The 27,994-nt window shown below is 37.5% G+C and overlaps 1 protein-coding gene across 1 annotated transcript; it reads left to right on the top strand.

Annotated features, from left to right (window-relative positions):
• Positions 1-6: 6 nt before the first annotated feature.
• On the top strand, positions 7-27,947 carry GOPC (golgi associated PDZ and coiled-coil motif containing; the record flags this gene model as incomplete). Its single annotated transcript, XM_084284446.1, has 9 exons — positions 7-333; positions 13,067-13,231; positions 15,736-15,759; positions 19,094-19,269; positions 21,074-21,239; positions 22,623-22,718; positions 23,525-23,689; positions 24,339-24,519; positions 25,003-27,947. The coding sequence occupies 9 exons, from the start codon at positions 7-9 to the stop codon at positions 25,119-25,121; spliced, it is 1,419 nt and encodes a 472-aa protein (XP_084140572.1). The 3' UTR covers positions 25,122-27,947.
• Between the last annotated feature and the right edge of the window lie 47 nt (positions 27,948-27,994).

The raw sequence follows: 27,994 nt of genomic DNA, 5'->3' as shown, positions 1-27,994 counted from the left end.
GCGGGGATGGCGGCGGCGGCGGGCGGCGGCGGTGGCGGCTCCTGCGGGCCGGGCGGAGCGGCCTGCGGGGTCGGGGGGGTGGGCGGCGGGGCCCCGGTGCCGTCGCCGTCGCCTTCGTCGGGCGGGGGGGTGTCCATGTTCCGCTGGCTGGAGGTGCTGGAGAAGGAGTTCGACAAGGCCTTCGTGGACGTGGACCTGCTGCTGGGCGAGATCGACCCCGACCAGGCCGACATCACCTACGAGGGGCGGCAGAAGATGACCAGCCTCAGCTCCTGCTTCGCCCAGCTCTGCCACAAGGCGCAGACCGTGTCGCAGATCAACCACAAGCTGGAGGTGAGGGGCTGCGGGGCGGCGGGGTGGCGTTGGGTTAACCTCCTGCCCCACAGGCTCCTCAGGGCCTCTGGGGTGTTGGAAGGAGCGGTGTGGAGCAGCAGATGCCTCCCAGGGGTCCTGCGTTTGCGTTAGGTCCCTGGGGAGTTCGGTAAGCCGGCGTGAAAGGGGGCGAAGATATATCTTTAAGATACCTTAAGGGTAGTCAGCAGTTTAAAGGAGGATGTTATGCCTTTTTACATGTGAACAGAAGGAAAAAATGGGTTTGGGATAGACTTGGCAGGTCCTCCTGTTCCCTCATGCTCCAAAGGAGGTCGGATAGGTCTCTGCTGAACTTGGTCTCCTTAAATAGTGGAGATTTTGTATTCTGTGAGGAGAATAACGACCGTCAGTACTGCTGGGAAGTCGTCTTCATGCCTAAACCAGCGTTTTAGTAAGGGTGGGAAGGAAGAAGCATTCGCAGGAGCCAAGCTGGCTGGTGCTGATGTTGCTCAAGAGGCTCCGGGTCCTGTGACTTGTGCAAGAACCGGAGCGCTCTGGAAGGAGATTCTGGGGAATTTTACAGCCTTCTTGTAACTACTGCAACCTGAGGCTTTGTTTTTGTAGGTTTGGTTGCCATTTGTCATGTCCTTGACAGTTGTGGATGTTAGGCGATCTCTTGTCTTTTAATATTTTATAGGACTGTGCTGATAAGTCTTCTCTAAGTTATATTTTCCCTGGGCTAAAAAAAAAACGTTTTTTTTTTTCAGTATCTCTTGTAGGCTGTGCTTTTTAGAGTTTCATTAGTTTGTTCTAGTATTTTTGAAATACATAGGAGCAAAGGGAAGAACTTCTTAGAAACTATGACAAGCCACAAATGTCAGTTCTTCAAGCCCTTTGTATTTTAGTTTTATAATAAAGAGATCGAAGAGTCTTCAGATAGTGACTTGCTCTTCTGAAGGTCCGCCTTGCGGTAGGAAGTGAAGTAAATGAGCTTTGGTTTTAATCTGATCTCTTCCTGGAGTGAGGACCTTGTTATGCAAACTGTCCATAGAGTTTAGCTGAGAATTGGTTTATTTCTTGGTAGAATAAAGATGCCATTAACCAAGCAGCTTTGTTCATTGCAGTCTTTATTTCACCAGAGTACTTATTGTAGTGGTGTTTACAGTGTTCTTTATGTTGCTGTGTTGTCATAGATGCTTTAGTATTCAGCTTGCATGCATACTGTCAAGCTGTACAGTGCGCTTAATTGTACCAGTGTAGTAAAATAAAATATAAGAGTTGGCAGTGGACAATCAGTGCTTATTGCATACTGCACAGGGAAGGTGGGCATTGTGTACAGACTTGTAAAGCAGATGAGTTTTCAGGTTATTTTAAGAGAATGAGTTGATACTTGGTAAATATTTCTTTGAAACATTGTTTCAAGCTTTCCATTTTGAAAGGAAAAGATGAAACAAAGATCCTGAGAGATATTTTGGTATCTAATTACAATCATCAGGGGACCTGGCATCGAAACAACAATTGCCTGTGCTTTAATCTTGAATGAGTTGAAGAGCAAAGGAGCGCAGTTTAAATATCATGATTATTGTATATGGCTAAGTGTGAGAACTAAATGTTTGATAAAAAAAAAAAAACGATACTGAGAAGCCTGAACTGGTGACTAAAATCCTTTTACCTTGTGAATTATTTTTGTTCCTGATACTGGTATTAGGCTTCATACCTGTAAAGCAATTTTTATTTCAAATAGGCCTTTAGAAGGTTATAGTGTTGTTAATTTTAGGATCTCATTATTAGAGTCATAAATTTGAAACGGAAACTGCCACTTCTGTTGAGAATGAGTGTTTTCACATGCACAGACTTCTGGTCAGAAGCCTCATTGTCCAAAATGTTACCTGTTTTGAAAGAAGTCGCTAACATGAACACTGAAGTTTAGGATGTGATCAGTAGCTTTACTTTTAATGGTACAAGTTACTGTATTTCATGATTTTTAAAACTGCAATTATTTCTTAATAGCTGACAGTTGTAATTTTATAGTGCTTGTGCATTTTTATATGAAGCTTTCATCACATTCATGACTGTTGTTAGTCATAGCTTATGTAGGTACAGATACTTGTCAAGCCAATGAGGTAAAACTGTCTGTGGAAACATGCCTTTGTTTGGATGAAAATAATACTTTGATATGTTAGTTAAGAGCTAAGACCTTACTCCTGCAGCTACATTTGCTTGCTCTCACCTTACTGAATGAGTGGTACTGTTTTCTAAAGGAAAACTAAATTAACAAAAATTACCAATATTATTCTATTGATTGTGAATTGTTTATTTAAGCAGAATTATCTGGTCTTGCTATGGTTTTACAGACAAGAAATGAAAAATGTGGTTTCAGAACTCGCTTTATCAACTCAATCAGCTAAATATGCATTCTCTGATTGATACAACCACTTTTCAGAGATGCAAGGTAATTGGTTTGGTGGATGGAAGCTCCTGCTTTGGGAGTTTGGTGTAAAAACGTTCTGGCATGACCGGTATGTATACCTACTGCTAGAGAGAGGAGTTTAGGTAAAATACAGTGTGAGGGATGTTTCAGAAGAGGGAAGGAAGCATTCCAGGCAGCCTGTAGTTTCCAGAGAGGGAGTTACACACGGCTGGTTGAGAGGTAAGTTATTTTTGGAAGGAACCTGACGGCATGCAGATGCACAGCAGATGTATGCAGATCAGTTTAGTTGGGCTTTATAGTGATGAAAGGTGATAATTGTACTGCTGTGCTAATAACATTTATGGTCCCAAATGAACTAAACTAAAGGGAAGGAGGGTTTGTTTTCTTAGTTTTTTCCCTGCTGGTCCCAGAGGGGCAGAGTTGAATTAAGTAACCTACCAAAGAGGAAAACAGTGTTGGGTGATGGCAGCCTCTGTCTTTTTGTGAGACCAGCTTGACTAAACGAACGAAGGAGTGTATCTTGCTGAAGGACAGTAAGGGCCTAAGGCTGTTAGAACAAAAGGAGGTGACAGCCATTTTGGAAGAGATTTTTGTTGGGCTTTGTCTCCCAGAGTTATAATCAGCAGATGCAGGCTGGCAGGCAGTGTGAGGTTTAAGGAGATTCTTAATTGAGGGGAAGTTCATGGGAATTGTTTCTTGTGTTTGACCGTTGTTTGAGCTGAAAGAAATACAATGCTGACTGGCGCTGTTTTAATGTTTCTTTCAGAAAATAAAAGTTCTGTAGATGTAAAAGTAGTAGGTTAAGAGGCCAGTGCAAACTGAGCTTGACGTTGGTACTTTGGCTGCCAATCTGATCCTGTAATTTTAAGTGAACGAGCTAGAATGGAATGTCTGCTAGAGCACACCCTGGGTCTTGGCACTTGGGTGAGCCCATGGACATGCTGGGGTTTGGGAAAACAGTTAAGAATATGTTTTAGGTTATTTGCATGTTTAATGTTATGTCCTTGATGATCTTGGAATCGGGTTTAGGGAACTTCTTCCTTTGAGCCGAATTCTTCTGTAAGTGGCTTGTTACTACATCAGCTAAAGCATATATAGTGCATGTAGGTAATGTAAAGATACTTACAAAATTACAAGTCACCTATGTTTATTTCAATTTTACTTGTATATTATGTATGGGGTGGTTTTTTCACACAGTGTGCAAGTCCAGCTTTTGGAGCATGCTTTAGAACTGTACCTGCTTGGTTGATTAGGAGGACTTTTTAAACATGGTAGGAGCACATACCTTCTTTTGAGGTCCTTTAATCCTTATCCCCATTTTGTTTTGTAACAAGAAATGCCTCTGTGAAATGCCAAGATGTTTCTTGGTCCCATGACAGATGTGCCTATAAAACTGGGAACATACTTATAATACTTCAATGAGAAAATTATTTTTTTCAAATGTTCTAAAAATTTCCAGTATTTTACTGAATTGTTATTTTATTTATAACACTCTTACCTTTTGAAAGTTTTTCTCTTTTGGAATCTGTTGTTTCTAGATGGAATGTGGTCTGTTGTGAATGAGACTTGATCCAGCTCATTTTGTATTCTAGAATTCAACTGATTTTCAGATGTTCAGCTAGCGGAAATGCAGTAAAATTTTCAGTTGGTTTATATTATGTCATACTTTTGATCCCTTTTTTTTTTTTTTTCTCATAATAACTACAGCTTTCTAAAGGGATGACCTAAGTTGTATTTTCCTGTATCAGGAGCCCTGGCATTCTAGAGGTTTAACTACCTTACTTTAGTTTTAGTCTGTGTGTAGTAAAGTGCAACTGTATTTTCTTCTTATTTATTTGGAGCTGCCAAAGAGTAAGCAATAGGGAGCTAGTGTTTTGGTTCAGAATTCGTAGTTTTATTTACTGAATTATGCTGCATAGCTAGTCTGACTTCCAAAATTATGGCAATCATAAAGCTACCAATATGACTTCTAAAAATGGATTTATGTATTCTTCATAAGCAATTAGAGGCATGGACAGCCTGAAAAAAAGCGTCTTTGTGAGGCAGCCAGGAATTTGGTGCTGGCAGCAAAGTGTACTGGCAGTGATTACATAAAAGCACGGGCCTGTTCTCCTGCAAGTAGGTACAACGATTCAGTCAAATACAAAGCCAAACAGTGGCAAGAAACAGTACCTAAAGCCAAGGCAGTAATAGTACGGTGCTGTACTACCAGCTATTTTAATGATAGCAATGAAAAAGATCAATGATTGGCATATAAACCTTAGGTGATATATCAGCCTAAATAAAAATGGAAACAAATTTTAAGATGTTTTACATGCGTTATGGTGTTATCAATTGTTTAACTGTTGGGAGGAAGAGCGTGCAAGTAATTGCAAATCCAGAAGGGTCTTAGCAAAGAAGATAAAAATTAATATCCACGTTGTTTTGCATCCTTCTGATTTGCTGACCAGTGTTCTGAATGATTTGTCAGGATCACAGTGGTATCTGAGGAATGGAGCAATGCGTCTGTAGGTGTCTCTTACAGTTTACTTTCTGTATGGGATCTATTAAGGATGGATAAAACGATCTATAACTAATTTCTGCATTCACTTTTTCACTGCAGTTTTGCCATCAGTAGCTGTAAGTGTACACTCAAGGGAGAATTGAGTTCTTTTTTTCCATTTGCTTCTGGCTCTAGTCTTTATTTAGGGAATTCATACTTAAAAATTTTGGTGTCAGTATTCTTATTAGCCATATGATAAAGAACTTTTTGTACATTTTTTAGTTAAAGCTTTAAATTTAAGTCACATGCCCTTTTTTGGGGGGGGGAGGGGGCACAAAAATAATGCAGTAAGTACTTTCAATTTCATTACAGAATCTGTAAATACAGGCTATTAAAGTAATTTGAAACAGGCTACTCGTTCATGGAGAAGTGGTAAGTTGGTTTTGTTGCAGGCAGGGTTTTTTAGTCAACAAGGGCTATCACTCCAAAGTGTCTCTGTTATTCAGAAACTCGTATTTTGTGCAGTGCTGTCACTTCGGCTTTGCAAGGAGCACAGTGAGAGCAGTAAGGCTCTGATCTGTTTCATGGTTTCTGTTTCAGACAAGTCCCATAAACGTGGTAGGATTGTGTGAAGCGTTGCAGTGAGTGGTGTTTAGTGCGAAGGAAGAGCCAAACAGCCAAGCCTGAGGCCGGGGCAGAGCAGGCTTGTCTTTCAGGGAGCTGTAGGCTAAACAAATTTCAGCACTGAAGTGACACGGGTGGAATAAAGGAGAAAATAGTTTCTTCCAGCAATTAGAGAAACATAATACTCAAGGAGCTTCAACCACGTCACATCTAGGGGCTGCTGCCAAAGTCAGGGGTCTCCAGGAAAAGTTATTAGTGTGTTGGCTGCATGTTTTGTGAGCATCCGCCACAGGCTCTTCTGCTGCTGAACCACCAGCACTTGTGTGTCTGCTGTCTGCGAGTATGTTTAGGCCTCCGGCTGTAGGAGCTACAGATGTCATGTCTTGGCAATTTGATTTCTATCCTGCAGTTGTGTAATGTTATGGGAACGCTTAGGAATAATGGTTTCATTGTTTGTAAAACATCAGGTTTTCTTAACTTACTTTTGCCTTAAAGCAACATTTCTGTCTTAAAAAAAAAATTACATCTTGATATTTCTATTCCTTTTTTGTGCTTATACTAAGGCAGAAGATGAAGAGCAGTTGCAGTGTTTGCTTTATGGTCTTAGATCCTTCAGCTTTTAAATCAGCTTAATAATCCTGGTCAGGAGTGAATGTTTAAATAGATGAACACAGATGTTGGTAAACTTTCTGGAGTCTAGTATAAATTACATGAGGACATGCTGATGGAAAAAAAAATAAAAGAATCTCGTATTGATTTGGATTTGATCCCACAGCAAGATTAATCAACAGGGACCTTTACTGTAATCTTTGCTGTTGTAAAAGGTGCACCCTTAGGTGTTTAACAGAATCGATGAACCTAGTGAAATTGCACTTTCTGCTTTTCCAGAAAGCTGGTGTTTTGTTAGTTTTTTTTTTTTTTTTTGTTTGTTTGTTTTCCCCTAATGTAAACAGCAAGTACACTCCTAAGTCATTGAGACCTTCTGATTCAGGTACCCCAGGTTCTCTCCTGTGATCTGAGTTTCCATGCTACACCATCATTTGTCTATGTATGTTTTTGGTTTGTTGTCTAGACCAGAGGCAGCAGCACGGTCTACCAGCTCAGAAGTGCATGGATGCTGCTTTGCCACCTGGCTTTGAGTTCTTGTCTGTGGGTGGATTAAAGAAATGAGCTAAAGTCTTGCTTTTCCCTCAGCAAGGGCACGGATCAGTTGCTCTTTCTTGCTGTTTTGGGTAAGACTTATGTGTAGTAGGAACTTTGATCATAACACACCTGTACCCCTCTGATGAATTTGTTCTGAACCTCAAAAATGGATTCAGCTCTGATTAGCAGAGGAGGGTGGAATAGAGAGAATTAGCCACATAAATAAAACGGCTGCACAAGGCTGTCTTGTATAGGAAACCAAGACAGAAAAGAGATGTTACCAGTTCTTGTGTTTCTTTATTGCTAGTCTGCTTGGTTTAGATATTTCTTGAAGTCCTAGCTGCTGGAATTTAGTGATGCTATGATGGAAAAAAAAAAAATCTTCCTTTAATAAAGTTATTAGGCACTCAGGAATTTAGAAGAAGCTTGGTAATAGACTAGGTACACTCCAAAGGCTAGAAATTAAAAGAAAATGAAAAAAAAAAAATGATGAAATAATATTTGTTACCTTAAAAGCATTTAATGAGTGCTTATGAGTTTTGGTTACTTGGAGGCTGGTAGTACAATGGAAGTTTTTCTATGTAAGTAGCTTTCATTGGCCAAAAATCTGTTGTATGTTTTTTTCCTAATGTTGTGCCTAGTCATTTTTGAAATACTTAAAAGATTCTTAACACAAACTAGAAATTGAGGTAGTGAAAAGTGTATTATCACAAGCCTCCAAAAGCACTTCTTACACTTCTGTATAGAGAGAATTCAGGCCTTTCTCTCATTTTTATTGATTGTGGTAATGCCACTGCCTTGCCGTACTCATACTCAGGCCTATAAGATGGCTTTCCAATTCAGCCAGGCTCTGCTATGAGTTCTCATATGTGGGCAATGGCTAAGGTTTAGATACTTCTCCATAGCTACTAACTCAAATACAACTCTTGTTCATTCTGCAGAAATTATTGGGATGATAGCTCAGAAGATGAAAAAGGTTTTCCTGAACATTGCTAAGAACATTGCTGCTGTTTTTTCTGCCAGCGCCAGCTCTCTGCTTGCCACCTGCCCTAACATTTACGTAAAATTTTATAATTGTGTGCTTCCTCTAATGCTTTGTATCTAGGAGCCCCTGATATTGTCACCTTCTAGTTCTTCATTCAAGCACTGATGATTACGAAAAACTTGTGGTTTTAGCGTGCCATCTGCCTGCTTCCTGTTGTGCAGCTCTATACACAAATGTCTCTGTACTTCTCTTTCATGTTGAATTTATTCGTCGTTTCCTTCTTACATTTACTTTGTAAGTTGTCTGGGGCAAGGCTTATGTTTTTGGTATGTGTAATGCTTAGCATAGGCTCTGAGGATGGCTCTGAGATCTTACAGAAACAAACCCATGAGTTTTGGTTAATTATTCTAACACTCCCTTTTCTGTGAAAAATGTACAAGCAGATGAATGAATTTTTTTTTTTGGTTCTGACCAACATATGAAAAAATCACAGGATATGACCTACATATGGAAAAATTACAGGATATGATATAAAGTAATCAGAAGAGCACTGTGATGGTTTTGTTTCTAAGACGCATAAATTCTCTCCCTCCAGATGAAAACAATTAGTTAAGACTCCATTATAGTAAATGCAGTCAATTCCAGCATGTAAACTGAAATTATTATATCGACAGCTTAACATACATATTTAGCATAAGACCATTTATATCAAACACAATTTTTTGATAACTCATAACTGTTTAAACAAGAAATATGAACTGTTGATTAAAAATAGAAGGTCGTTATGTCTGCACTGTTTTGTTGAGAGGTTCTTTTTTTTTCACTTGTAATAGTATTTTTGAATGCTCTGTGGAACAAGTGAATTTGTTGCTTAATGCCATGATCTATTTTCTTTTATCTCCTATGGGGGGAAAAACAGTAATTTATAAGTTCTTGAGTTATTTCAAGTTAAATTTGGCTGTGATTCTCATAGGTATAAGATCTCTGAAGTACAAACACATGGTAAATAGCAAAATATGCCCCAGAATTAAGTATTTAGTTAGCATTTTTTAACTATTCTTCTGTTATCATCTGTGTGTTTCAGATTGTTTGGAAGATAAATACTCCGTTTTAAAGTTTGATTAATTTGACTAAGATCCGCAATTCACTTGAATTGCATGTTTTTTTTTTTAAGAGTTTAAAGGGAGATTGATTATAAGACCAACGTGATAGTAATCTGAAGCAATTGCTCTTTCTAAAATAGCATGTGCTTTCTGGTACTTTGGGTAGGAACAGAACAAAAAAAAAATGCTTTTGGATTTACCATCCTTCTCCTCACCTCAGTCTTCAAGGTTTGCTTGTTTTATTCACAGTAGTGAGGAGGAGAAGGTTGGAAAACAAGGAGTAATTCTGGTATAACTGGCTGCGTGAGTGAGTAGGATGGTTGCAGTAGGAAGGGTAAATAGAAAGCCACGACTAGTAATGCTGTGATTAAATTAAACGAGTAATTGCTGTGATTAAATCATACTTCCAAGAGCCACAGCCCAGTCCTACTGTACATTGCTTAGAGTTTGGGCTCACAAGTGAGTTAGCGGAGAAAAACTTAAGTGCTGTCTTGCTTTTGATAAAATCACGTGCAAGAATTGCAAATCTGCACGGTAGTATGCTGTAATAAAGAGGATTTTGTGCCTTGGTGGAAGAGGATAGATGACCTTGTATTTCCTGCCATGAACATGAGTAGTTACTGCAATTTTAGAAACTTTGACTGTAAATTAATTCCTCCTCTATTTGCACTCTCCTTTGGTGTCTCTGGGCCTCAGAAGGGCATCTTCTACCTCTGCACGGCATGTAGTATTGGTGTTATAAAACTAACATCTTTGCTGTTTGTGGCCTTGATAGACTGTGAGTATTTACTCGACTGGGTTAGTAGCAGATGACTCAAGTGCCTCTTCCAGTTCAGGTGGGAACGATGCACAGCATTTCATTCCTAATAGTGCAAATGTGTGTGTTTTTTTTTTAAGGTATGTAATTTTTGGAAGATCAAATGAAAGACTTTTAAGTTTATGAGCTTTTGAATTAAATTGTATATGATTCCTGCTTCTGTTTTGGGAGCTTCTTGCAATAAGAGTATACTGAAACATTTTAGAACTTCTAAAAATCATTGCCCTGTAATAATTTTTGTGTCTTTAAGTTAATTTGTTGAGCATTACAGTGTCACCATGTCTGTTACTATTAGGGGCATGTGCTTTGTACGATCACTTGTAAGACTGATGATAGATCAGCTTGTTGTGTATTTTTTTTAGTGGAAATAACATGCTTTCTGTATTTGGTTAGATATTCACATTTAGAGCATTTTTATAGTGCTTACTTTGTGGAAATCCTTTGGTTTGAAGTTGTGTAACGTTAACTTCAGAATAAGAGTCATGTTGGTTCCCCTGTGTCAATCTAGAAATAAAACAATAAAACCAGTTATTCTGTTAATAATAAGGATAGAAAATTAGCAGCAGGGTGGCGTTTTTTTAGAATTTCCCATGTGTACTCCAGTGATACTCCCTAATTATGGAGTAGGGATTTTATAAAAATTTGTTGTGGCTACACCTCCCAGTGTTATTTCAGGTGCGTAAACTATAACTGTATTTTAATTTGTACCACTGGCTTCACATGCCACATAAAGTAAATGTTTGAAGGAATTGCTGTTTGCTTAGAAGCCCCCTCCCCTATTTCTTCTCCTGGCTGAATCACCAAGTTCGCGTTCAAGGACAAAATGAAGTCGAACATCCTGCCCTCCCCGCAAGCTCTGCCCCCGACGGTTCCCCAGCAGAAGTTTCTGTTCTCTGTCTGTTGCTCGGTGGCTTCTCCTCAGCTCTCCCAGCCGTGAAGCTGAGGGGTACCCATGGGCGGCCGCCTGTTACCGCTGCCCCCACCTGGCTTTTGGCAGCTCCGAGGGCGGCCGTGGGTGACCTGCCCTGAGCACAGCACGCTTACAGGTATGTGTACAGAGAGATGTGTGGTGTCTCTCCTCCGACAGCCTTGTTGGAGAGAGCATCCAAGAAGTTGCTGATGCAAGGATTGGTACAGCTGCGTCTGCAGCATTAATTCATCCTGGTTTTGCTGATGGAGGTTGAAACACGATCGTTACAGGGGCTGGCAGCACCCGGCTGCGTGGAGCCCTGGCCCCCTGCAGCGAGCGGTGCTCTAGGAGCAAGTAGATGTCCATGGGTCTGGTTTGTGCTCCTTGTTTTGTCTCCTGCCTCTGCCCCCTCTCCGGTTTTACTGGGTGCCTTCCAAAAGGGAACATAGAGCTGCTGATTTTCCGGTGGGCTTTCCATGTGATTCTTTTATAACGTAACTGAGGGAACAGGGAATCGAAAAACAGCGCTGGTAGGAGTCATACGAGGGCCCCTCATCGTGTGTCATACAGGAAATATCTTCGAGTATTAGAAACAGATTTCTCTGATTATGCTAAATTGATCTGGAGAATTAGGTGAACAGGCCAAGCTGAGAAAGGCAGGATTTCTGTGAAATAATGTGAAGATTTATGATCCTTCATAGAAGTAGAACATAGGATTCGAAACCAGCTTATTATATTTCCTTTTGGGTGTGACTTGTACCTGCATCTGTTCCTGGAATAGGTTTATGACCTTCTATAATGTGTAAATAGATTATTTCAGTGGTGTGCACTGGTACCATTTCTCATTTTGCTTTTTATTAAAACATTAAGATAGGTTTTTAAATTCTAGGTCGTCTACAGAGAGTACTGCATGGTTTCTTTGTTGTTGATTGTTTGTTTGTTTCTTTATTGCGAGTTTAACAGTCTCTTTGTAATCTCTTTGGAGGATCATCCATGGTGTAAAACCAGTAGCCATCCTTCTTGCTCTTGTAATTTGCACAGAGATGCAGATGTGCTTCTTTTCTAAACTCTGCTCTGTCCCTTATAGGCCAGGTGAGGCTGGACAAAATTAGACTGTGATTTATCTGCTCCACTACTTTCTGCTTATCCAGACATTCTGAACTAGAACACCTGAGTTTGTGTGGGAGGGTAAAATGTAATGAAAGTTATGTTAACTATGTATTAGTACCCATATGAAAGGAGTGTCTTAAAGGATATAGTAATATAATTATGCACTATATAATAATTAAAAGTAATATTGCTCTACATTATATGGAATTGTGACTGAGTCGAACTGTACCTTCCTTATTAAGGTCTTAGTTATCTGCTGTGTTATCACCTCATACTGGTGACATCCTTTTGCTGCTTCAGTTCAGGTGTGTGCTGTCTTTGCCTGGGGGCAGATAATGCACAGCAGAGAGACTTGAGGCACGGCTGTTTACTGGGGAGAATGATAAGGTTTTGTAAGCAACCCATTTCTCTAAAGTAATATGGCCTTAAAGTATTCCAGATATGATTTCACTTTTTAAAATGCTACTTGAACTTAAGGAGCCTGGTAAAAATGTAAACTTGTTCTTTTATTCTAGATACAAATACTACATGTAAACTGTATTTAAAATGTTTCAAATATTTTTTTTCTTGAGTTAATAGCTATTATTTGCGATTTTCTACAAACGTTTTTAGGGGCATGTTAATTCATGGTTCCTGGTTTGCCTACCTAATTGACTGTTTCAACTCAGTTGTTGATAGTAGACCAATTGTAAATTGGGTTGCTTGATTTCTGCACTGCATTAATAATTGCCATTTTACTTCGATCTTTTTTTTCTTTTCCAGTAAGATTTAGTCATATGAAAATGTACATTGTGTTTACAGTGCTGTGGTTGTAAATCCCGTTGTGGTTTTAATGCCATTGCCTTGTGTCAGAGAGTCAGGATGAGATTCCATTGCCTGTATGAGAAAAACCCAGCCACTGTTACTTTCAGCAGTATGGTGGTTTGATGCTTGTTCTGTGGATGAATGAACGTGGTGGCAATTGAGGAGGAGAAAAGCCTGCAGGTGATGTAGCCCTTAAATAGGGCTAGAGAGGATCAGCACGAACTCTTATCTGTCTTACAGCATTTGGCTGTAAAATGTGCCAGCAAAATATGTATTTATGTATCATAGTTCTGATGACCCCATTTAATTATCGTTCTAATTACTATGATGGATTATATCTTCCAGGCACAATTAGTTGATCTGAAGTCTGAACTGACGGAAACACAGGCAGAGAAAGCAGTATTGGAAAAAGAAGTCCATGATCAGCTCCTGCAACTCCATGCTGTTCAGCTTCAGCTACACGCCAAAACTGGTCAGAATGTTGATTCTGGGGCTATTAAGGCAAAACTGGTGAGTATGGTGGCTTGAGTTGAGGATTATAGCCTCTTCCTTCTCCTGGCTGAAGTTTTTTCTTGAAAGTTATGAATAAGCCGATTACAAATTTTCACCTTAAAAACGTTGGAGAGAGATTGCTTTTTCTCTTTTAAATAAAGCTTATGATTGGTTGCTAGGAACCATTAAAAATGTAAATAACATCAGAATAATGAATAAGAGCTTATGTTGTTTTACATACCCCTTTTCTAAGGGGTTTGTTGAAATAAAAAGATATATATTTTGTTAGATGATATTGCTTTTAAATAGGCAGAATTTGCAAAGACAGCTTCCAGTATAAAACTACAACCAAATCTTCACGTGTTGTAAAAAAGCCTAAAGAGGGCTTGTTCTTGTTGTAGGTATATTCTGGTAAGAGTAAGAATGGGATTGTTTTGCTCTCCACCATTTCTACATTGAGCAGACTTATCACAAAAGGACTTAGTAGACCAGTGATAATCTTGTGAAATATGTTTCTGAGAAACATAGACCTTTTAAAAATGCACCAGAAGATAACCATAACTAATTATGCAGTTAGTTGACATCAATTGATATCCAGAGTATAGTACGCCTACTAGCTGCAGCACAGATTCAAGCTCTAATACTGAGACTTTTTAAATTAAAAAATGAAGTAATGCTGTATAGATTGTGGTTTCCAACTCTTGTCATAATTCAAAGCCTAGCTGTTCTTAAAATTGGTATGTTGGTTCCAAATATGTAGTCCCAACAGCTGTGGTGCGTTAGATTAGTCTCCTCTGCTATATTTGCCCTCTTAATTAAATGTATAATAAAACACAGTAAAAGACTGTCAGGCTTAAAAGCCTAGGTGCATCGCTAAATAACAGGGGTAACCCAAATTCTTTCTGGTTCAGATTTAAAAATCCGTATCTGAATTACAGGTTTGTTCTTAGGTCTACATACTTTCATGCATGCTCAGTATAAAGAGTAATGTTTTCTGGGTTGTCTGATCATCATTTATTCTGTATTGAAATATACCTTACGTATGAGTTGTTATTAATTGGACCTGAAAATAAGAATTAGTCAAATACAACCCACATATTGTAAGGGTTGGCCTTCAGGCTTACATGAAGCAAAATTTTTAGCCAGCCCAAATTGTGAATAATTTTGGTCCCTAAATTCCATTAATGAGACTTAATTTTCAGAGTGATGTAATCCTACTTCAAACATTTGTTTCCCCTTACTTTGTTACAAGCAATTTCTAAAGATATATTAAATCTCCATAAAAGTGACATCAGTTTCAGACAACTAACAATAAGTAAACTTTTCTTGTATTGCTTCAGATTTTATCCATGTTGAAGTTGAATTTCTTATCATCATAGGCTATTATTCTCTTTAATTCCATATAGCTACTCCTTTTTTATAAACATCAGGTCTAATCTTTTGAGTGTGTTTTACTTCACCTTTAGCATTTTTATAGTTTCAATGGAGAGAAACTCGCCTTTAAACTGTTGTAGATACGGAAAGCTGTAAAGCTCTGGCAGCTTGAACAAGCAAAATTGAACTTGCTTAAATGACAATAAAATGGGAAGTTTGAGTTTTAGGTAAATAAAAACTGTCACGCTGACCTTCTGGCAGTCAGAAACCTCTAGGCCAAAGAGAGACTATGTCAACAGAATAGGTGATGGGGAAGTAAAGTTCTGGAGAAGTTAACTACCTGTTTTCCTTGTTAAGAACCACTCTTCTTTTGTATGTAAATTCTTAGCATAAATGTATATTCTACACACTGTAAAATTGTACATGATGATGAACAAAGACACTTTCAAATGTTCCAGATTGCGAGATAATTGATTGCATCATGTGGTTTAGCTTGAATCCCTTTTTAGGAGTGGTGTATTTGCTTAGTCCAGGCACAATAACTCTTTTTTGTTGTAAGAGAATGAAGTTTCCTATTTTTTTTTAGGATTTTTTTTTTTGTCTTCAGCAGTTCATATACCTTTATTGCTGTCTCTCCCCATCCTGTATGACACTCATGCAATATGTATTTTCTCATCCTTTCTGAAAGGAAAAAGTCTACTGCCTGTATCATATACTGTATTATAGAAAGTATTTTCTGTGATACTTTCAGAGAAGTGTTCTATAAATTATTTAGCCGTTAGTTGAGTACAGCCAAGAAGTAAATGTGCCGCCTTCTTTTGGAGATATTTTTTTCCTCTCAGTCAAATGTTACAATACTTACCATGTTATCTTGCTGCTCTTTGTGGAGATCCTTGGTATTTTAGGAGAAAGTAGTGTTTTCAGTGCTACAATGAAGCAAGGATTTTTTTAAAAATGATTTTCACTGAAAAATGTCAAAATTGTTTCTAGGTACAGTCACAGCAATGTGCGTGTTTTTTATGTCTTCTAATAAAATGCATAGTCTGCTAGTGCATTTCTTTTGGAATAAGTCATTTATGTTACTGCATTTTCTTAAAGTTCCTATTACCTATTTCTCTAATTATGGAACTCTTTTCTTCTGTCTTAAGTCTGTCCTTTCTGTGGATGAAATGGTAAGTATGCTGATTGCCCTTTTTTTTGTTGTTATGCTTAAGTGGTTTTGCTTTGTGTAACATTTTATATTGTTGGCCTCAGAAACTGGCAAAACAGATCTGTCTTGTTCCTCCTTCCTGTCAGTTGGCAAGATGCTGTGTAAAGAACTTTCTTTGTGTTTTCTTTTGTTTTTCTTTCTTAGCTTAAGTACCCACTTTCCTATGTCCATGTGTATTATTGTTAGTGCTAATTTATGATGATACCTTGAATTTAATATTCTAAAAGATTGTTCTGGCAACATCTCCAAACAATTTTATGGCATTACACAATTTCTAAGCCATAATTAAAGTAAACATCAAGCAATATATGCTGTGAAATGTTTTATATATTATATATTTTTTTAAATCCTGTCTATTTTTCCTTGTTTTCACTTTTCTTGGCTCTTTTTATGGGCATGATTTAATCTACTTTACTGACCTAAGGCATAGGACAGCCTAAGGCATATAAACTCAATAATGCATAGATACGAAGAAAAAGTGATGCAAAGTGAACTTCTTTCAGTCTTTCCCAGTGATAGACTTGACAATTTTTGAACAGCTTCTCTTTTATTACATTGTGTACCTAGCTAACATTACTCAGTGTTTGTTCTTTGAAAAGCCACAGGTTAGCTGTGCTTAGCTCAAAGCCTTCATCTTCAACGTGGCAGTTGCTTCTTTTTATTACCAGTGGAAAATACAGTTCTTTCTATTTTGCAGGACCTATGCAAAACTATGAGCACTACAAAGCATTACATCTGATCTTTAAATTCCTCATTATTTTAAACCTATTTGGAGACTCTTGTCACATCTCGTACCAGTTGCTCAGAAGAAGACATGTCCTTTCAGTATATCTTCAGGCATTGCAAACCTCTTTGTGTGGTGGTCAGTTGAAGACAGTCCAGAGGAGTGGCTTCGGCGTGTAATTTTCCTCCTAGGTCACAGAACAATAGTCACAGTAATGGAGAGAATAGGAATGTTCATGGGGACTACGTTGTTCCTTATATTTTAGATATATGTTTAAAATGCACTACTAAAAATGATTTCACTTAGGAAAGTAACTTTTTTTTTGGTTTGTTTAAGTTTGATTTAGGTGGTGAATCAAATTTAGGACTGTGATGAGTGTTTTTAAGCTGGCTAATTAATGATATCTAATGAAAATGTAATAACATGAATCATATGCATTCATATGTCTGCCTCAAATTCTAGTCTTTTAATTTTTTATGCTTGTCGAATAGAAGTAGTCCTAAAATAGAGTACTTCCACAAATAATGAGCCTGTTCAATTCTGAGCACCTGGATGCAGTCCTGGCAATATGTATATAACTAACATAAATTCTGTAGGAACACTGTAGCTGTAGACAGACTTTCCAACTACTATAAAACTAGCTTTAGCTGTAAGAAGTATCACAGTTCAGATTTAATACATGTGTCAGAGGCAACACGGTGTCTTTGCACTCTTGAATTCTTGTAATTGCCCTCTGGCTACTGGCAGTAAACATGAGTTAAAATAGCCCAAGACTTACTACAGCAGGGAGAGGGACTTGGTATAATTTTAGAAATTCCTATTCTTCAAATGTAGATGAGCCAGAATTCTTGACTTATGAGTGTATTCTGCAGTTCATAAAGAGATTTGTTGAAAAATAATGGGAGTCATCTCACAAGACAAACCCAGAAGACAGACCTGGTGTGGCTTCGTGTGGCAGGCTTTCTTATATACATCAAGCCTGATGTGAAACTGGGTTGATGGGAGAATTGCAGGAAGCGGAGAGGTAACAATATCAAGCACCCTTTGTGTCACCCCTCCTGAGCAGTGTGCTAGGCAATTCTTGGCCAGTATGTACATCTGTGTTACGTGCTCCATTCATCCAGCCCAGGTGCAATATATCCATAGTCCAATATCCAACAGGTATTTAACAGGTGAGACAGAAGTAGGGTCTGTCAAACTGACAGTTGTCTTTGCAGGCATTTGTAGCTCTTTGCCAAATATCTGCTGTGAAAATACCTTTCTTTGGTTTATGTGTGCCAACCTACTTAATATCTCAAATGTGGTAATTCCTGTCATATCCATGGTTTTGTTATTTTTCACTTGGAATAGTGAATAAGGATATTCACTGTTTCATAACAGATTTGTCTTGCCAGTTCTGTAAAATGTTGCTTGTCCTGTTGCTTCTGTAGTTGCACCTTGTGATTTTAATGGTGTAATTGATACAAATACAAAGAACACTTTTTAGGTGCTCTGAATATCCTCAAAAACTGGTTACGGTGAACATAGTATTTATTGCTTATTCAGTTGGCAACTGTAATTTAAAAGGGAATAGTAACAGAACCTATGTCTGCGTAGTTTTCCTCGTTTGCTTTGTTTATATCCCTTTTAGAAAGTGGGGGAAAAAAGCAAGATATAAAAGGTACAAGTAATCAAACGAGCTCTTTGTATAGTACGTTTTGTAGGATAGTAATCTGAGTTGACCATACTACCTCCTTTTAGCTCCTCCTTTTTCTGGATTTTAGAAAAGATAATGGCTATGTGTTATCTGTCCATTTATGATGGAGCACTATGGAAGTAATTTATATTTCCATAATTCCTTTTTCATGTTGGGGAAAAAAAAAAGCAATGAGGAAGGATAGATTTTTTAATGTGTTTTTTGTTTGTTTTGTTATTATTAAGGATGCTATTTTGCATTAATCTCTCTTCTAATCTCATAGGGTATGCATCAGCATGTGTAGAATGTCTGGCTTTTTTTTTTTTCCTCTTGTGGTCTTGAGAGTCTAATTTGGAAATACCCCTGGCTGGACATTTCTTGGTTGTTTGCATGAAAATAATTGTCATTTTAAGAACTTCTAGAACATCTGATCATATTAAAATAGTTAAAGAATATTATCAGCTTGAAATATATAATGGTTGTATTTTTTTATTATTTTAAAAATAATCTGTTCTTTCTCATTGTACAAGTATCCCATTTGAACACAGGAAAAAGCAAGGATGCTATTCAGACTATGTAACATTTTGCTACCTATCTGTGAGAGGGAGAAGCAGTGTTGCTAATTTTAGTCCTTGGACTTTAAGCTAGTATATGCATTTTGTACAGGAGTTGTAAACAGGATAAAAATCATATTGGGAGCACAAAGTTGAGTACAAGGCCAACTCTCTCCAGAGAGGAGTAAGGAAATCAGTAGCTGCAGTGACAGAGTTGCTTCTTTCGCTTCTTTTCCTGCATGTCCTATAGTCAGAATTATTTCACATTGGTTTACAGAAGCAGTAAGTACTCTTTTCATTGCCAACTTTGATAAAAGCTTTTCAATTTCTTATTTATTTTAAGGAGAGAGAACTTGAAGCTAGCAAGAAAGAAAAAGTGAAGGAAGCTCAGCTGGAAGCTGAGGTGAAATTGCTGAGGAAGGAGAATGAAGCTCTTCGTCGACACATAGCTGTGCTTCAGGCTGAGGTTTATGGAGCAAGATTGGCAGCCAAGTACTTAGATAAGGAACTAGCTGGCAGGTACGTAAAATCAATCCATGTCCCTAGCGTGGGGTTTTGTTGTTGTTACAAAGTGTTTTTTTTTTAATACTGCAAATCATACAGCTTCAGTGAGTCTTGATTTATGCCTAACATTTCTTAACACTGTGGCAATATCAATGAATGTATATAGAAATCACAGTTTGAGAAGGGTTAGACATAAATGCTGTAGGTTTCTTGACCTATTTGTATTCTATTGAATAGAAATTGGGCTTTTTCTTGCTCACTATCTTCTTCACTGCAACCAGCATCTTCTATTAGGATTTGTTAACTTCTCTTTTCCTAGCCTTTGGATTGTTTATGTTGATAAGTATCACCGATTCTGTTTTCTTAGGGATTTATATAATAGAGTGATGACAATGAAGACAGTCAAAAATCTTGCTAGTCTTCAGAAGTTTTAAAAGATTTAAGCTCTCCCTTCCTACTAAATAATCTTATTCCAAAGCCTTCATTACCACATTTTTAAGAATGAGTTATTCCTGGTTTATTTTATAAACCTTTGTCTTGTTAACTTTTAAAATCGTTAGCAGGGAGATAAGTGCACAGAGGTATGCTCTGGCAAGAAAAGAATCTGTGAATATCTAAAGTGTACATGTAGTGCTCTGTAATAACTTACATGGTAACATACAGCTCTGACAGCTCAAGCATGCAGGGCAGGTACACTAACGCCAATTACGCTTGTTTAAATTCATCAGCGTATGACTGCAATATTTCTATGACATAACTGTGATAATAAGCTGTAGATAACTTTAATAAACTTAACAGTATTTGATCATCATCACTGTTAGCAGCATAATGTTCAAATTATGCTCAGATTCCTGAGCTCTCCAGGCCCACCAGAGTCTGCAAGGCTCCATGGAGCCCACGCCTGGGGCATGGAGGTGCCCGAGTCATCCTGAGCTTATCCAGGAAGACTGTTCTTTGTCTGTGATAAGGCAGTTTTGATCTGACTGAACAGGGCCATTTTGGCCCTGTTCTGCAGCTGTCTTAACCACATTCTTGCGTTACTCGTCCAATTACCCACTAATTTGCTAGCTATGTTTGTGTAACAATTAAGCAATAAATTACTTTTTGTCTTATGATAAGCACTATTAAATACTTTATGCTGGAGCTGGACTGGTCGTTTAGATCTTTTCTTGTGGGTCTGAGACTCTTGCTGCCATTACAGCTAGATTTAAATTTCCTCTTACAAAAATTACATTATTTATTCCACTTCATCAAAATGTGCCTCTATTATGATTTAATGAAAAACAAAATAGCCTTGTAAGGCTTCTGAGAACAGGGCTTGGTCCCTTTGGTCACGGCGTGAGCCCAGCCATTTACTTCTATTATTTGCAGTTTTGTGTTTATTTTGTCTGACACAGAAATATCAGACACAGAAACGGTCACTTTTGCAATCCTGTTTGTTCTCTTCTTTTGCATCCCCAGAGACGGATCCAAAATTAAGAGTTAGTAGGAAAAGTCTCACATTTGCCATTAATTCAACAAAAGGAAGGAACCAAAAATCGCTCACTTTCCAAAGTAGAGCCACACACTTTTTAATTAATTTTTCTGGGTGCTGTGAATGAAATGAATCTTAAGTGCTTTAAATTTTACGGAGAACTTGTAAGTACACCTGTATTTAACATACATGTACTCAACGCTGTCACAATTCCATGCAGTTACTGCACTTGCACTAGTTGCTGAATGGCTGTGTGCTGTAGCCATGTGAAGGATGAGTTGTACAATGCACTGATTTTTTCAGTTGTATTTTATCATGTTGTTTATTCTCTTCATTGTTACATAGGGTTCAGCAGATTCAGTTACTTGGCCGAGATATGAAGGGACCTGCTCATGACAAACTCTGGAATCAACTCGAAGCAGAAATACACCTTCACCGTCACAAAACTGTTATTAGAGCTTGTCGAGGTCGGAATGATCTGAAGCGACCAATGCAAGCACCACCAGGACATGTAAGTTGGAAGGAGAGTCCATAATTTCTGGTGTATGTGGAAAAAATACAGGAGTTTGTTCATTTTTGTTTGTTTTCACTTCAAATACTGAATTATTTTAACTGTCCCTTTAATGTATGTATTTCTTTCATATCAGAAAATGCTTTGAGTTGAAAGGAACCTTCAAAATTCATCTAGTCCAAGACTTCTGCCTTCTCTTCTCCATGCTAAACAACCCTAATTCTCCTCACAGGAGAGGCGTTTCAGCCCTCTGAACATTTTTGTGGCCCTCCTTTAGACCTGCTCTAATAGACCCATGTCTTTCTTGTTCTGGGAAGCTCAGAGCTGGATATGTTAAAGGATAGTTCCATCCTAAATAGCATGTTACCGTAAATGATTGTGAAAGATAATAAAATTCTGTTGACTTACGTAGGAATATGCAGCCCTTTTGAAAATTTCGCTGTGTATAGATGTGAATTTAACAGCATAATTTTTGTTAAGTTTCTCAAAATAAGGAGCTAAATTACTTGGGGAAACTGCGAAGAATAATTTTTTTAGGATTAAATTTGAACTGAAATTCATCTTTTATTTCTTTTAAGGCCAGATAAATTGACACTCTATAAATTTTTTTTTCCCCTCCAAAAGATACTTTTTAAAATAAAATTTTTAAAAGCATGTGTGACTTTGGCATAGACCTTACCTCACCTATCTGGGCACGTGAACTGTTATCCCCAGTTTTCAGTGCATAAAATGGAACACCTTGAGGGAAGAAGGGCATTACTTTGGTCTGTTCTAAATACCTTAGTTGGTCAGGTGGATCCTACTAATGTTATTAATAGCATATAAAATATTGGTGGATAAATAGGTATGTGTGTGATTTTAAGGGTATGAATAATAGCAACAACAGCTTAACAGAAGCAAAATAAATACCATGATTTACTTAGCCTCTTTTTTAGGTTTGAGTTGAATAGCTTGTGAAATGGTGTTTTTTTAATATAACAAAAATAAAGTAGAGTGAGCAACCTTTTCTTTGGGACTGTATTACATCTACCATTTGATTAGCTTTAAATTACTGTTTGTCATATAACTTTTCAGCAGCGATCAGCATTCCTTTATGTAGTCCATTTATATTTTTAATTTGGCAGATTTCCTTCTTTTGAAGTTAAACTCTGTGTTGTGCATCACTCAGCACTGAAATAATTGAAATAATTGTTCTTGCCAGGAATGCATAGTGAGAAACCTTCTGATTTTAGTCTTTCTGTAAATGGGCACTGTAAGTTTGTCCTGCCTGCATGGAGATAATCTAAGACTCTGCTGCCAATACACTGTCTTTCTACAACTAAAAAAAAAAAATGCATCGCGTTTATATTTATACTATGTATGTATTTTTTTTAATCAAACTAGGATCCAGATGCCTTAAAGAAGAGTCAAGGTGTTGGTCCAATCCGAAAAGTTCTGCTAGTGAAAGAAGACCATGAAGGACTAGGAATTTCAATCACAGTAAATGCTTACATTTATTTTCTATGACACACCAGAAGCAATTTAACTTTGTATTTGTACTTCGTAAAATATTTGGAGAACAGTAAGTGTATTGTTAGAATGTAACACACACAAAAAAGCATAGGGTCGCATTATGTAAATTCACAGGTATAATTATATGACTTGAAGAATACAACTCATTTTGATAGATTTTGAGATTGTCAACTGCTAGTTCATGTAAAACTTACGGTTTCAACTCATATTTAGGGTTTGGGTCCTATAGTAGATTAGCCAGTAATGAATTTCTGGTGTCATAAGTCTGTAAAAAAACAGAAACAGTCTGAGAACTAACTTATAAAGCTTAGCTGTTGTAATTATAGGATAGTTTTGTGTTGTTTTTTCTTGTTATTGGCATTTCACACCTAACAAAAGCCATGTTAACTTTTTACGCCAAACTTTGAAAATTCAGACTATTACGCTTTTATTCTAAATACTGTTTTTTTTTCCTTGCAAGTCAATATGGTGTCTGCTTTTTATTGAGGTTTTGATGTTGTCTTGAGCTTGTCTGTGATCTAAAATACATTTAGTATTATTCAGAACTGTCTCCTTTTACTCTGAGTATATATTTGAAATTAGGCCATTCTTTTGGGGGGGCGAAGAATTAAGAGAAGCATCTCATTCCATCTTCTTAAGCATTCTTTTTGTCCAGAGCATGCTTTTTAATGTTCTATAATAGAAGATGAAATAAGCACTGTAAGAGCGACTGTTGGGATGCTGATTTCATGCTTACGTACATTTCAAGTAATTAAAATCCACTTTTCCCGTAGGGTGGGAAGGAGCATGGTGTTCCAATACTGATCTCTGAAATCCATCCTGGACAACCTGCTGATCGATGTGGAGGACTGCATGTTGGTGATGCCATTCTGGCAGTGAATGGAGTTAATCTAAGAGATGCCAAGCATAAAGAAGCTGTAACTATCCTTTCCCAACAGGTCAGTTGGAACCTGTTATCCATAGGCATATTTATGTGCTTCCTTTGTTCTGCCTACTGATTTACCTTGGATTTTAACGTTTTCAGTCAAGCACAGTATTGTGCAAAGCTACAGTGATTCCTGAACCTCCGTTGCCTTACGCTTAATCCTCTTGTGTCTTGCAATCTAGGAGAAAAAGGCTGGGTCAGTAATGACTGAGTTAAATCTCTAGTGACCGATGATCCTCCAGTAAGGCTAATGGAAATCTTGTTATCGGGAAATAGTGATGCCTGTTTTTTTATGAGTGGACAGCTGCAGCTAAACAATGTTCTTGATATGCTGTGTGGTCTAGAATCATCTTGCTGCATTGCTTCTCATTTTCAGACAATTAGTAGGTTTAAATTTGTCAGAAAGCTTGCTCTTAGATACTGTTTAAAAAAGTTACTGTTTAAATGCACTGGTACATAATGAAAAATTCAGTTGACTTAGGTAAATCTTTGCTGTAGAGCTGCACTTCTTTAACCATTAAAGCTTAATTCAGGTACATGCCTAAAACATTCAACACAACTGTTCAGTTAAATCTACTTGTTGCAGCAGCCCAGCTGATTTGGTAAACCCGTTATGTAACAGTGTAGTAGTAAGTAAATTTGTAATTTTGTTTGCATTCTAGAGAGGAGAGATTGAATTTGAAGTAGTGTATGTTGCTCCAGAAGTTGATTCAGATGATGAAAATGTAGAATATGAGGATGAAAGTGGACACCGCTATCGTTTATATCTTGAGGAATTGGAAGAAGGTGCAAATTCAAGTTCTAATAGGAAAGAAGCAATTGTGGATGTCAAACCTTCGCAAGGTAAACTTTCTAAAAAGTGTTATGCAGTTTTAACTCTGAAGTCTCACTGTGCAAACCAATTTCTGGAAAACGCGTTTTATTTTGTAAAATTAATCTTTTAATTCAATTGACCTACTAGTAGGTTGTCAGCTCTACTGGTTGGGCCCTTACTCATTGGTCTGTTCTATTTAAGTAAAACTTCTGCTGTTTTTTTCTTCCTGATTGTCTTTTCCCAATTATTCGTATATTTTCCCTACTCTTCTTTAGGAGTAGTTAATTCCCCTTTAGCCATTATTTTGTTGTTGGTTTCAAGTATGTTTTTATAGATCAGAGGCATGAAGAAATGGTTTGTTTTCCTGCCATACTGCGTTTTACCAAAAGCTTATTAGCTCATATTTTTAGTAATTATTTCAGTAAACTTTCCAGATTGTGAAATAAATCTTATTAATCTGTGATTCCTAAGACTGGTTCTCTTCCTTAAATGTATTTTTTTTTAACTTGCAGTGTTTGATAAGAAACCAGGTATTGATGGACATGAAAATGGAGACCTGAGGAATTCAGTTGAAGCTCCGTTAGAAGACGCTGCACCCAAATTAAGCCGTTCTGCTGAGTCTTTATCCTAAAAAACAAACAAACAAAAACCCACAACTGGACAGATCCCATCTTTGGGAACAATTGATAATCAATAGTGACTGTTCCAAGTTGCATATACAAGTGTAGGTTGTAAAAGGAAGATTAAAAGTCAAAGGGACCTGTATTACTGTTGCCTGGATAAAAGGCAGTTACCTCAGGGCTTCATCGTGAGCAATTCTAAATGTGGAAAACTGTCTTTTGCGTGACACACAATAGTTACTTAACACATGGCATGTTAAATGAATTTCCTTTTAATAATAAGTACCAAAGCATGGGATTTCTAAAAATGATAACCTCAATACCTTCAACTTTTAATCTCATTGATGTCCCCAGGGAAAGAGAATAAGATGTGGCCATCTTCATTTGAAACTGTTTTAAAGGGAGAACAATGTTAAGTCTGTTGTGAAACAAACTTTGACTCGAGAAGGTGTGGGGGGGAATTGTACTGTTGCATACCTGAGTTTTCCACTTGGGATTTTTGAGCTGTAACTTTAAAAACAAACAAAAATTGTTTTCTGAGAACAGCAAAAACCAGATTTTACTTGAGCAAAGACCATCAAAACCATAATTGGACAGTGGAGTACTTGCTAATTGTGATCCTGCAGCCCGTGATAATTTTATGGGTGAGATTTTTGGCATTATTGTTTTAATTAATTCACTGCCAAATGAAACTTGCTCTAAAAGTATTTAGACAGAGTATTACAGGGTTTTACAAGCAAAATTTGCTTAAAAAGCACTCACAGTTGTGTTCCCTTTGGCATTTTTTTTCCCAAGCATCATAAATTTAGCATACATTCTTGAATGGATGTGGTTACTGCCCATGTGGAGTTGTCTGAGTTGGTCATTATTAGCTTGAATTTAGGAAATGCTCAGTGTTTTTAATAAGTACTGGACATATTCATTTCACATTAAAATAATCTTTAAAGAAGTGAAAGTAAAGTGCACGGTGCTTTATAGGAGGTACTCAAAATCATACAGTGTCCGGCCCTATCTGTTAATTTTGGCAGTTGTATTAACCTGTAATTGTCTTATTGTTGAAACAAAACATTATTCCCTTTGTAAGAGCAGTGTATCTCAAAATAGCTTTTAATTGGTGTACATCTAAAGGTTTGTGGCATGGTTGCAGGTGGGAATGTTGAGCATGGCTTCTTGACCAGTTTCTCATACTCTTGTATCTGTAGATATACAAGAACTGAACTTGGAGATCTGTAAGTGCAACACTCTCCATATGCAAACTTTTGCATTGTGATCGCATCTATTGTTTCAGCCTGCAAAGGCAGCTTTCCTGTTAACTGCTCTTCAGGCTGTGGAACTGTAATGTGAAAAGAGTTTGTAATTTGAGAGTGGAGCTTATGTGAGAAGGCATCTTCGCAAGTGTTAGTGTGTAGGATATACATATATAGCAAAAAAAACTCAAAGGCCTTTAGAGTATTATCAATTAATTTTACATTCAAAATTGTGATGTAGAACACAGTTACTTGTTTCTCCTAGGAGCACTATATATATGTTTATAGAAAAATCATAAAAATGTATATAATTTATTCAAAGATTTTGCTATTTATAAAACCCCTAACTTCGCTATTTACAGGATCGTTAAGTGTGCGTGTATGCATGAGTTCCACTCAGTGGAATTACATTATTTGGTTCATTTTTTGTAACAGTCCCTGTCATATGGCATGGCGTTGAAGGCTTTTAGAATAGTCAAAGTTGTACAATTTTCAGCACACAGAAACTAGTATTTAAAAATAAATCCCTTTAAAGAAGAAACAGGTCCCCAGACACGTTTCTTTTCTTTAAAGCTTCAGAAATTTTAGGACACGTTGGCTACATATTAGCAGATAAATCCACTGCCATAACTTTGCATCCAGATTTCTGTTTTTCCCAGTCAGTAGGTGTGCTAAGTAAGTGCATCCCACAGTAAGTAGAGTGAACTCTGAAACAGTCTGTGGTCTGGGACATTCTGTATCCTCTGTGGTAAAGAGCATAGCTCAAAGCCAAGTAGTGATCTTGGCTTTGGAGATCATAGCTGTATGAAATTTTGATGCGGTTGTAGGAAATGAAGCTGGTCCAACTAGTCCGATAACTTAAAAAGTAATTTGCCTGTACAGTTTCCACGTAGCTGAGGGAAAGATTCAATTTTTAATTTATTTGTTCTCACTTCCTGGCACGCCTCATTTTTCACTTTTGATCTGTTTAAGCCTGGAGTGGGAGAATGTTTCTGGAGTTACTGTCCTGACATTCCTTGTCCACCTGTTTCTTATGATGCTATGTGCTTTTCTTTATTGTCTGGAAGTTGCTGGACCCTTTCTCTGTTACCTTGTCTATTTTTGACCTGTATCTGAGATAACAGAAGGAACGATTGCCAAGGAAAATGACTAGGAGTAGACAAATCAGGTAGCAGTAAATTATCACTGTATTTCCTTCCCTGCAGTTTTTATAATCTTTGTTTAGAAAGCCCTGAATGGGAAGACTTTGCTCAGACACTACAGCATGGCTGTACTACACACTTCCTACCAGCAGATTTAACATACTGATTTACTGTAGTCATACTGAGATGCTTTGAGATTAATATTTAAACTGAGAAAAGTTTTGCAAGTCAGGATTTCCAGATTCAATAGACAAATGTGTATTTCCCACTTTGTCAGAAACTGGAAGACTGCTGATTCCCAGAGGTTGGATGAATTAGACTCGGAAGAATTTCCGAGGCAAGTCAGTATTCAGACTTCATTTTTATTTTTTAAAGTGTAAAACGGTTTACTGGTGTGTGTGTGTATATATATTTTTACTTCAAAAATAAAATAATATTCTAAAGAGAACGGTGCAATTTTTTAGTAGATAATTCCTTGCCTATTAAAAAGAAAAC

This window comes from Netta rufina, assembly GCF_964035555.1.
Source record: "Netta rufina genome assembly, chromosome: 3".
Classification (NCBI taxonomy): Eukaryota; Metazoa; Chordata; class Aves; order Anseriformes; family Anatidae; genus Netta; species Netta rufina.
This window is presented reverse-complemented; position numbering and strand designations above follow the sequence as displayed.